The sequence below is a fragment of the Tursiops truncatus genome, chromosome 21, assembly GCF_011762595.2.
Source record: "Tursiops truncatus isolate mTurTru1 chromosome 21, mTurTru1.mat.Y, whole genome shotgun sequence".
In the NCBI taxonomy this organism is placed as follows: domain Eukaryota; kingdom Metazoa; phylum Chordata; class Mammalia; order Artiodactyla; family Delphinidae; genus Tursiops; species Tursiops truncatus.
The window spans coordinates 11,547,186-11,559,210 of record NC_047054.1 but is presented as its reverse complement, the minus strand read 5'-3'; the positions used below and the strand labels follow the sequence as shown (position 1 = coordinate 11,559,210).

At 39.2% G+C, this 12,025-nt stretch overlaps 2 protein-coding genes across 5 annotated transcripts in view; one reads left to right on the top strand and one right to left on the bottom strand.

The window, feature by feature from the left end:
• Positions 1-12,025, bottom strand: part of TDRP (testis development related protein) — a 59,470-nt gene that overhangs the window by 30,889 nt on the left and 16,556 nt on the right. The gene's annotated exons all lie outside the window — the stretch shown is intronic.
• Positions 1-12,025, top strand: part of FBXO25 (F-box protein 25) — a 98,533-nt gene that overhangs the window by 85,650 nt on the left and 858 nt on the right. The window contains exon 10 of one of the 2 annotated variants that reach the window (XM_073798622.1): positions 7,471-7,536. The exons of the other annotated variant lie outside the window; for it this stretch is intronic. Coding sequence (XP_073654723.1) covers positions 7,471-7,521 — 51 coding nt within the window. The 3' untranslated portion in view covers positions 7,522-7,536. Of the gene's footprint in view, positions 1-7,470; positions 7,537-12,025 lie in introns of those variants that run through there. 2 annotated transcript variants of the gene reach the window in all.

Genomic DNA, 12,025 nt, shown 5'->3' with positions numbered 1-12,025 from the left:
CAGAACGTTTCCCAAATTCATTGAAAAACAAAAATCCATACATTCAGGAAGCTCTAGAAACTCCAAGTAGGATGAACACAGAGACCCACAAACACATACATCATAGTTAAACAAAGTCAGAGTCAACATCAGCTGTTTTACTGTAACACAGTTCTGAGGCTAACTACCTGGAGCTACTCTCAGACTCAACAAGTTCAAGGCTCAGTCCTCCTCGAGACTGTCTTCACTGAAGACACCAGCCTCATTTCAGTGGCCCCAGGCAATCAACAGGTATAAATTCAGAGGCTGGGGGGAACGCAGAGCTTCCCTGCCCTCTGCCTGTGGATTCAGAGCCAGCTTCTCTCTCTCTCTCTCTCTCAAACACACACACACACACACACACACACACACACACACACACACACACACAGTGTGTTTACCAACCATGAAGCTCCACTGTCTTTACTGGAATTTCATTCTGTTGGCATGATTCATTGATTAAATCATTGACCATGTGATAAGAACTCAGTCTCTAGCCCTCTCCATTCCCTGGGGGATCCCAAACCTCTCTTCCTATGCCTGGTCTTTCTGGAAACCAAGCCCCATCCTGATGCTGTGGAGGGGCACACTGTGAGTTCATGTCTTAGCGTAACAATGACTCCTGACCCTCAGGAATCCCAAGGGTTTGGAACCCCTGTGCTAGGAATGGGGGGGTGGCGGTGGGAAAGACCAGACATTTTCTTTATTACACCACACAAAGACAAGGAGGAAGTCTTGAAAACTAGAAGGGAAAAACAACCTGTCACTTACCAAGGGACACCCCCCCCCCCCCCCGCAAGTAAGATTAGGAGCTGGCTCTCAGAAGAAACAATGAAGGCCAGAGGCAGTGGAATAACATACTCAAAGTACTCCATGAAAAAACTGACAAACACAAATCCTGTATCCAACAAAGCTATCTCTCATAAATAAAGATGAAATAAAGACTTCCCCAGATAAGCAAATCTGAAAGAATTTGTTGCTAGCAGATCTGTCTTACAAGAAACACTAAAGGAAGGTCTTCGGACTAAAAGTAACTCCAAATGGTAATTCAAATCCACATGAAAAAACAAAGAGCACTGGTAGAAGTAATTATGTAATTATAAAACACAGTATAAATGCTTATTTTTTACTTCTTATAACTAACTTAAAAAGTGTATACAATAACATGTATCTAATGTAATGTTGGGCTTATGTAACACAAGTGTAATACATTTGCCAATAACAGCATAAAAGAGGCAGGTGCGGGTAAAACTGTACTGGACTGTGCAGATGACTACAGACAGTAAAATAATAAGATATTAAGATGTTACATTACAAAGTATACACTTAACACAAAAGAAAGTAGTAAAGGAGGAATAGCAGAACAAAAAAGACATGAAGAAAACAAAAAATGGCAGATGTAAATTCAACTAAGCAATAATACTATTAAATGTAAACTGATTAAACAATCTAATCAAAGGCAGAGATTGTCATACTGGATTTTAAAAAGTGATCCAACTAAATGCTGCCTACAGGAGACATACTTTAGATTCAAAGATAAAAACAGACTGAAAGTAAAAGGAAGGGAAAAGATAAATCATGCAAACAGCAACCACAAAAATAGCTGGAGTGGCTATATTAATGAATAAAATAAACATTAAAAATTTTAAAGTTAATAAAGATAAAGATGATTGCATAATGATAAATGGCTCACCATCAGGAAGATGTAACAATTAAAAACATATAGGCACATAATAACAGAAAAAATACAAGAAGAAGAAGCAAAAATGTAGAGAAATAAAGAGAGAACTAGACAATCCAACAATAAAAGAGACTTCAGTATGCCACTATCAATAATGGATAGAACTAGACAGAAAATAAACAACACGTGAAAAAGATAAAATTATCACAGTAGAGCCTCTGACAACAGAGGAATGAAATTAAAAATCCATACCAGGAAAAACTCACAACAAGGTGGAAATTAAACAAAGCATGCCTAAATAACTAATGAATCAAACAAGCACTCAAAAGGGAAATCAGAAATAGTTTGAAATGAATTAAAGTCAAGACACAACATTCAGGTTTCAAGTATAATTTACATATATTGTATAGTTATAATAGAACTGTCACTGTATGTTCTAAGCATGGTAGCAATAAGTTTTAAATGTTTGTTTTGCTTGTTATACTGTTTTTAAAAATCAATGATTTCTTTTTTTTAAAAAAGAGAACTTCCTCAATCTGATAATGAGCATCTATGAAAAACTCACAGCTAACATCAGACTAAATGGTAAAATACTGAAAGCTTTCCCCCTAAGATCAGGAATGAGTCAAGGATGCCTATCGCTATTCAACACCGTGTTGAGGTGCCAGCAAGGCAACTAGACAAGAAAAAGAAATAAAAAGCATCCAGATTGGAGAGGAAAAAGTACAATACTTCTATTTGCAGATGACATCATATTTTACATAGAAAATCCTAAGGAATCCCCTAAAAACCTATCAGAATAAACCAGTTCAATGTGGTGACACAATACATGATCAATATACAAAAATCAGTTGTGTTCCTATACACCAGCAATGAGCAATCAAAAAAATAAAGAAAACAATGCCACATACAAACACATCAAAAAGAATACTTAGGGATACATTTTACAAAAGCTCAAAATTTCTTCTCTGAAAACCACAAAGTATTGTTGAAATAAACTTTTAAAATATCTGGATAAATGGAAAAATCATACAATGTTCATGGATCAGAATACATAACATGGTTACAGATTCAATGCAATGTAATCCTATCTGACTTCTTTGTAGACATTGATAAGTTGATGTCTTATCAAACCATGAAGCAACTGAACTTCATCAAAATTTAAAACTTTTGTGCTTCAAAGTACACTATCAAGAAAGTGATACAAATAGCCAATAAGTACACGAAAAGATGCTCAATACATCAGTCATCAGAGAAATATTGATACAAATCAAAACCACAATGAAATACTACTTCACTCCCACAAGGATGGCTAGAATCAAAAAGTCAGGTAATAATACGTGTATGTGCGGAATTGTAGAGATCAAACCCTCAAACACTACTGGTGGGAATGAAAAACGATGTCACTTGTAGGAAACAGTCAGCAGGTTTGTAAAACGATTTCACATAGAGAAACCATGTGATCCAGTGTCTTCTCCATTTGAGCTGCTGTAACAGAACACCACGGACTGGGTGGCTTATAAACAATGGAAATTTATTCCTCACAGTCTGGAGGGTGGGAAGTTCAAGACCAAGGTGCCAGCAGAGTGGGTGTCTGATGAGGGCCCACTTCTTGGCTCACTGATGGCTAAGCTCAGCGCACTCCCACGTGATGGAAGAGGCAGTGAACTCTCGGGGGTCCCTTTTATAAGAGCACTAATCCCATTCATTAGGCTTCTGGGACCTGACCTAATTCACACTGGGGGTTAGGATTTAACATATGAATTTGGGGAGCATAAACATTCAGTCTGCGGCACCTAGAAATTCCACTCCTAGATATATACCCGTCGGAAGTGAAAAACAGGTCCACACAAAATCTTTGCCACAACTGTTTATAGCAGCATTCATAATAGCCAAAAAGTGGAAACAACCCAAACGTTTGTGGTAAATGGATAAAATGGAATATTATTCAGCCATAAAAAGTAACAAAATACTGACACATGCTATAACACAGGTGAACCTTTTAAAATATTATGCTCAGTGAAAGTGGCCAGTCACAAAAGTCCACACATTACATGATCTGTGAAAGTCCAAAATAGTGAAATCTGTAGTAATACAAAGTAGACGAGCAGCTGCTTGGGGAGGGAAAATACAGGGGGTGGAGAGCTACAGGGCACAGGGTTTCTTTCTGAGGTCCTGAAAATGTCCTAAAATCGGCAGTTGCACATATCTGTGAATACACTAAAAACCATTTAATTGTACCATTTAAGTGAATGAATTCACTGTTATATGAATGACGTCTCAATAAAGCTGTTTAAAGAGAAAAAGACAGGTGGTTGTATTTGAAAATACCGTGGAAGGGGCGCAGATCACACTCAGAAGCCCAGAGAGAGCTTATTCCTACCACCTCTTACCAGCCTTGGCCCAACAATGGAAGAAAATGCCTGAAGTATCTGGTCACATCACAAAAGTAGACTCTTAATAGTAGTTTTACAGCTGAAACAGTTCATAGCAAAGGCATGGTATGCACTACCCTTTTCACTCCTGTGTAAAGATGCCTGAGCGCAGATACCAACTGCCATGACTGATCTTCACATGTTCCAATCCTGGGAGCAGCACACCCAGGGCCTACAGAGCTTGGTACAGACAATTAACAGCAGCCACTATTTAACTCACATACAGAGATTTAATACAGAAAAATACAGCTGCACGTCCAGCTGCTGAAAGACTGAAGGATGGGGCTCCACACTGAGCCTGCAGGAATGACCCCCAGAAAACGGGACCAGAGCTGACCTGCCAGGGAACAGCCACGGATTCACAACCACAACACAGGAGTAGGGAGGCCGCCGTCCTCCACGCTTCTCTGGATCAACATTCTCTGCAACAATCCAGGGTCCAGGATGCCTCGGCCCGACCTGCTGCTCCTTAGCTCACACGTGTAAATACAAGGAACCCTTTGGTTACAAAGCCCCTTGGTGACCAGAAGGTCCACATCGGCACAGTGGACTGTTTTCTGTAAGTGGCTACAGGGAAAGGTAGTCCCCACTGACACTGGGAAACGGCAAAATCAGCTTTCCAGCTCCGGGGAAGGAGTCCCACCCAAAGACCATGGGGACACATGCTGAATGAGCCGATTTGCAGCTCTCACATGCCATGCCTCGCCCCCAGAGGCTGGCACCAACAGGTTGAGAGTACTTGCTTCTGGCCTTGAAGGGCCACCTAAAATAAAGATTCTCATTTTGTATGTCGAAGGAACTGGATATTGATGGAATTTATCCTGAAAAAAAAATCTAGAAAAGGAAGTTTTCCAATTCAGACTTTATTCCACTTCAGCTAATATCTCTGAATAAAGATACCACATATACTGGGAATGCAGGTCAGGTCAGGTCAGGTCCCCACTTACCATCTGCAACCTAGTGGAAATGACCTAGTGCCTACTCAGCCTGAACTTCATTAAATTTGGACAACACTGGCCTCCGCGTACTGAGACAGCCATGGGACTGAATCTGACAGGTTCCTCCTCCACCCTCACTTTAAATATATTTTCTGCTCTACATTTTCTATGATTTTTAAATGCTCACTAATCTCTTGGCCAGCCAAAAAAGCTGTATCTATGAAACTATGAAATCTCCCTCTCTGATTACAACTACAGATACAGGCATTCAAAATATTGTGTACATGAGCATGCTTAAAGTACTATCAAAGTAAATGATATTCTAGCCTGCATAACCCAAAATAAAGTCAGAAAAAAGATACGGCAGCCCTCCCACATTATTACTCAGTATTATTCTATAAGTTCTAATCAGTACAAGGCATAAAACAGAAATGAGTTAAAACAACTGGAAAGGAAAATACAATTATTATAATTTAGGCAAAGACCATATAACTAGAAAATGGAAAAGCATCAAGTGAAGAACCATTAGACCTAATGAAATGGCTAAATATAAAATAAATGTATAAAACTAAATAGGTTTATTGCAGTTAAAGACAACAGAAAAAATGCTATTCTCAAGACAAGAACATTTAAGATGTTCAGAAAAAAGTTACACGTTACCTTGACAAATTACATTTAAAAAATAACTTGAATAAATGAAGATAAAAAAATCATTACCTGAATGACAAGAATAAATATTAGGAAGTATAATTTCTTCTCAAATTACTGGTCTGGTAGTTATGATTTCTACCTGGGATGGGGGTAGAATATGTGGCAACTCTAAGTCCTATGGGCCTCAGAAGATGCAGGTCTAAGCCCCTTGCTTCTCCCAAGTCCCTCCAGACAGTGAGCTGCTGCCCCCATCGGCTCAAATCATGGTCCTCAGAAATGTGGACTACAACAAGAAAAGGTGGAAATTCAAGAGGGTGAGAAGAAAATCCATGGACCTGAAGAAAATATTTGCAAAAGACATACCTATCAGGTATTTGACTATTGTCCAAAACATACAAAGAACTCTTAAATCTCAACAAGAAAATGAAAACCCAATATAAAAATGGGCAAAAGACCTGAACATACCCCTCACCAAAGAAGATATACAGGGTGAAACCAAAAAGGTGAATTCCTATTTTCTCATACAAAAACAAACCTGTTTTCCACTTTCACATGCAAAAGTGAATAATCAAAGATGTCAGCTGTAACTGGTGTCCCAGCCAGAGTGAACCCATTAAATATCAGGGGGTCCACAGCACATTTATTTCACGGAAAACAATTAAGCATTAACTAAAACATGTATAGACAGACAGTGACTAAGCATATGAAAAGGTGACAAACAACATATGTCATCAGGAAATTGCAAATTAAAACAACAGTTAGATACCACTATGCAACTATGAAAATGGCCAAAATGCAAAACACTGACAACACCAAGTGCCGGTGAGGATGTGGAGCAACAGGAACTCTCATCATTACCGGCAGGAATGCAAAATGGAAAAGTCACTTTGGAGGACAGGTTGGCGGTTTCTTATACAAATAAACATACTCTAACCATAAGGTCCAGCAATCACATGCCTTAGTATTTACCCAAAGGAGTCAAAAAGCTATGATCACACATCAACCTGCATGTGGATGTTTATACAGAAGCTTCATTCATAATATCCAAATCTTGGAAGCAACCAAGATGTCCTTCAGCAGTTGAATGGGTAAATAAACTTGGTCCATCCAGACAATGGGGATATTATTCAGCTAAAAAGAAATGAGCTATCAAGTCATGAAAAGACATGACAAAACGTTAAATGCATTTAACTGAGTGAAAGAAGCCCATCTGAGAAGGCTACAGACTGTGTGATTCAACTCTATGACATTCTGGAAAAGGCAAAACTGGGGACAGTAAAAAGATCAGGGTTTGGGGGAGGGAGGAACAGGTGGAGCACAGAGGATTTTTAGGGCAGTGAAACTACTCTCTATGACACTCTCATGGTGGATACCTGTCATTATACATTTGTCAAACCACAGAATGTTCAACGCCAAGAGTGAGCCCTGATGTAAGCCAGGGACTCTGGATGGTGATGATGTATCAGTGCAGGTTCATGGATTGTAACGAATCTCCCATCTGGTGGGGATGGTGACAGTGGGCTGGGGGAGGGTCGGGGGGAGGGGTACATGGGAAATCTCTGTGCCCCACCCTCAATTTTGCTGTGAACCTAAAACTGCTCTAAAACATAAAGTCGTATTAAAAACAAAAAAAGAAGATAATAACCTAGCTCAATAAGACACATACATACAAAAAGTAAACAGGAAAGTGTCGACTGGAAAAAAAAAAAGCACAACCTAAAAGTTGACAATTGTTTTATTTCTGCAGACTTCAAGCCTGGGATGCAGCCTCTTAGATGGCTCTGAGGGACTGCTCTGAAGAGGTAAGGGAGGAGCTAGGATACACAGAAGTTTTTCCAACAAAGACCAGGTAGTGGGAACATCCAAAGAGTACTGTTAATTAAAGAAAACCAAGTTAAGGAATTCAGTGCTTTTCTGTGCATGGCAAGATGCAAGAGTCTGGACTCTGAAATCATTCCTTTGCTATGCACCTCAGCTCTCTGGGGCCAGCATCCTGTGCTTTCCCACCCTAAGTTCCCTCAGGGTGCACAGTTTGGGGGGGGGGGTAGGGAGGAGGGCTGCAGTGGCTGAGTCAGCCCATCTGTCTCCAGCCTGAGTCCCCTCAGGGCGCACCATCAGGAGGGGCTGTAGTGGTTTGATGGCAGCAACACTTTTTTCCAGATGTGGCAGGCAACATTTTTCATTCACAAAAAGGAAGACATTTTAAAAAGTCTAATAAAAGGCAATTTGTGCCACCAGTTATTAAACATATTATAAAACTTCAGCAAGTAAACTGTGGAAATGTAACAAGAATAGGCAGAATTCAAGAGAACAGAATGGAAAAACCCAACAAACCATAACACACAGCAATTTTAATAAGAGTGATGTGTCCAAGAGGGTAAAAGAACAATGATTTAAACAAAAAAAAAAAGATGTAGAACAACTGCTTATCTACTTTTAGAGAAAAAAACTTAAGTTCTTATTTTCACAACAGACAGCAAAATAAATTCCACACAGATGAAAGAGTTTTTCCTTTTAAATGAAGCCATAAAGGAACTAAGGAGAATCTGATCTCAAGGAAGGAAATGCCTTTCTCAGCATAAAAGCAAGAGGAAAAACACAGAGAAAAACTGAGAGATTTTATCGTTTTTTAAGAAAACATTTACGTATTTTAATAAAAAGTCTAGTTTGACATCCATATACATTTACAACAAATCAAATATTGGGGATTTGGTAAAGATAAATATTTGGTCTTTGTCTCTGCTTCTTGGCACAAAGCCCCTAAAGACTTGGAATTTATAGTCTTTTGTATGCTAATAAGATGACGCAGGGGGGTCTTGGTGGGGGGGGCCAGAGAACTCCAGGATGGGGGCTGGCCACCAGAAAAGCAAACTCCTATAGTCAGAACTTTCCGTCTGTCCGTCCGTCCATCCCACCACCACCCCTCCCTTGACCTTTGGGAAAGGCTAAAATTGACTCAGTGACCAATGCCAGTGATTTAATCTATCCTGCCTGATAGGAGGAAACAGAACTTTCAGATAACAGGTTCAGGAGCCTCCAGGCTGGGAAGACAGCAGGTCCACAGAGGTCGAGGAGGCCCCTCCCCACACACCTGGCTCCATGCATCTCTTCCATCTGGTTGTTCCTGCGTTTTATCCTTTACAATATACCTCTAATTTTAAGTAAAGTGCTTTCTTGAATTTCTGTAAGCTTTCCTAGTTAATTACTGAAACCAGTGGGAGATCATGGAACCCCTGACTTGTAGTCAGCTAGAGAGAAGTGTGGGTAGCCTGGGCACCCACTTTTTTATTATGGTAAAAAACACATAACACAAAATGTACCATTTTAACCATTTCTAAGTATATAGTACTGTCTTAGTCAGTTTGGGATTACCATACACAATACAACAGACTAGGTGTCTTATAAACAACAGAAATTTATGTCTTATAGTTCTGGAGGCTGGAAATACAAGATGAAGGGGCCTGCAGATTCAGTGTATGCTGAGGCCCATTTCCTGGTTCACAATGGCACTTTTTCCCCTATGTCCTCAGATGGTGGAAGAGAGAAGGGAGCTCTCTGGTGCTTCCTTTCTAAGGGCACTAATCCCATTCATGAGGGTTCCATCTTCATGACCTATGACCTCCCAAAGGCCCCACCTCCTAACACCATCACCTTGGGGGTTAGGTTTCAACATGTGAATTTGCAGGGAGACACAAACATTCGGTCTATAGCAAGTACAGTACTAACTATATGCACACTGTTGTGCAAGAGAGCTCTAGGACTTTTTTTCATCCTGCAAAACTAAAACTCCTAACCACCAAACAGTAGCTCCCTGTTTTCTGCCTTCCCTAGCCCTGGGCACTCCAATTCTATGTCCTGTGTCTGAGACTTTGATTATTTCAAGACCTCATATAAGTGGAATCATACACATTTATCTTTTCGTGGTGAGCTTGTTTCACTTAGCATAATATCCCCAAGGTTCATCAATGTTGGAGCATGACAGGATTTCCCTCTTTTTAAAGGCTAAGCATTATTCCATTCTGCGCACGGACCACATTTTCTTCATGGAAGGAAGGAGTGGGACTACTGAATCATATGGTACTTCTCTATATTTAAAACATTTTCGGAAACTCCAGGCTGTTTTCCATAGTGGCTGCACCATTTTACATTCCCACCAACAGTGCGCAGGGTTGCAATTTCTTCAATTTCATCTTTACCAACACTTGTTATTTTCTGGGGGGTTTTTGATAGTGGCCATCCTAACATGTGTGAGCTGATATTGTGGTTTTGATTTGCATTTCCATGCAAACAGAATATAGTAAATTTGCATAGTTCTTTGGAAAAATGTATACTCAAGTTCTTTGCCCATTTTAAAAATCAGGTTTGTTTCCTTGTTTGTTTTTGGTGTTGAGCTGTAGTTCATTTCTATATTCTGCATATTAACCCCAAACCTCAGGTATGAGGTTTGCAAATATTTTCTCACATTCCATAGGCTGCCCTTTTTACTGTTGTTTCCTTCGCTGCACAGAAGTTTTTAAGTTTCATGTAGCCTCACTTGTCAATTTTTGGTTTTACTGGCTGTGTTCTGGTGGCATATCCAAGAAATCACTGCCAAGACCAATACGAAGAAGATTTTTGCCTGTTTTCTTCTAGGAGTCTTATGGTTTCAGATCTTACGTTCAGGTCTTTAATTCATTCTAAGTTATCTTTTGTACATGGTATAATGTCAGGGTTCAACTTCATTTTTTTGCATGTGGATAACCAGTTTTCTACATTTCATTGGCTGAACAGACTGTTCTTTCCCCATCATGTGTTCTTGTCACCCTTGTCATAGACCATTTGACCATGTAAGTGAGAGTTTATTTCTGGGCTCTCTAGTGCCATACTGTTTATGTTACTGTAGTCTGTAATATGTTTTGAGGTCAGAAAGTGTGAGGTCTCCAGCTTTTTCTTTCTCAAGAAAAAAACTGCGGGCTAGTCAAAAAGAATTTTGGCTATTCATAGTTCTTTAGGATTCCATATGAATTTAAGATGGATTTTTCTATTTCTGCAAAAACTGCCACTGGATCTGGTAGGGATTGCAGTGAATCCATAGATCACTTTGGGTAGTGAGGATATTTTAAGAATATCAAGTCTTCCACTCCATGAACATAGGATGTCTTTCTACTTATTTGTGTCTTCTTTAATTTCTTTCAGCAATGTTTTCTAGTTTCAGTGCATTGCATTTTTGTCCCCATGGTTAAATTTATTCCAAGTTTTTTATTCTTTTGATGCTACTGTAAATGGGATTTTTTTCTTAATCTCCGTTTTGGAATTTTCACTGTAGTGTATAGAAACAAACCTGATTATGTATCCAGCAACTTTTCTAAATTTGCTCATTAGTTATAACAAGCTTTTTTGTGGAATCTCTAAGTTTTCTATGTATAAGATCGTGTCATCTGCAAAAAGAGATAATTTTACTTCTCTCTTTCCAATTTGGATGCCTTTTATTTCTTTTTCTTGCCTAATGTGCTCTGGCTAGGACTTCCAGTACTACATGGAACAGAAGTGGCAAGAATGGGCATCCTTGCATTATTACTGATCTTCGAGTAAAAGCCTTCAATTTTTCACCACTGAGTAGGATGTTAGCTGTGGGCTTTTCATATATGGTCTTAATTATGTTGTGGTATTTTCCCTCTGTTTATAATCAGTTAAATGCTTTGTCATGATAAGGTGCTGAATTTTATGAAATGCTTTTTCTGTATCAATTGAGATAATTATGTGGTTTTTCTCCTTCAATATGTTAATGTGGCATGTTACACATAGATTTTCAAATCTTGAACCATCCTTGGGTTCCAAGAATAAATCCCACTTGGTCATAGTGTATCATCCTTTTAATGTGTTGCTGAATTTGGTTTGCTAGTATTTTGTTGAGGATTTTTGTATCAATATTCATCAAAGACACTGTTCTATACTTTTCTTGTAGCATCTTTTTCTTTTTTTTTGGCCACGCCACGCAGCATGTGGGATCTTAGTTGCCTGACCAGGGATCAAACCCACACCCCCTGCAGTGGGAGCATGAAGTCTTAACCACGGGACCGCCAGGGAAGTCTGCTTGTAGTATCTTTTTCTGGTTTTGCTATTAGAGTAATGCTGGCCTCAAAAAATGAGTTTGGAAATGTTTCTTCCTCTTCAATTTTTGGGAAGAGTTTAAGAAGGACTGGTGTTAATTTTCTTTAAGTGTTCAAAAGAATTTTCCAGTGAAGCCATCTGGTCCGCGGTTTTTCTTTGTTGGGAGGTTTTTGATTACTGATTCAAACTCCTTACTAGTTATATATCTGTTC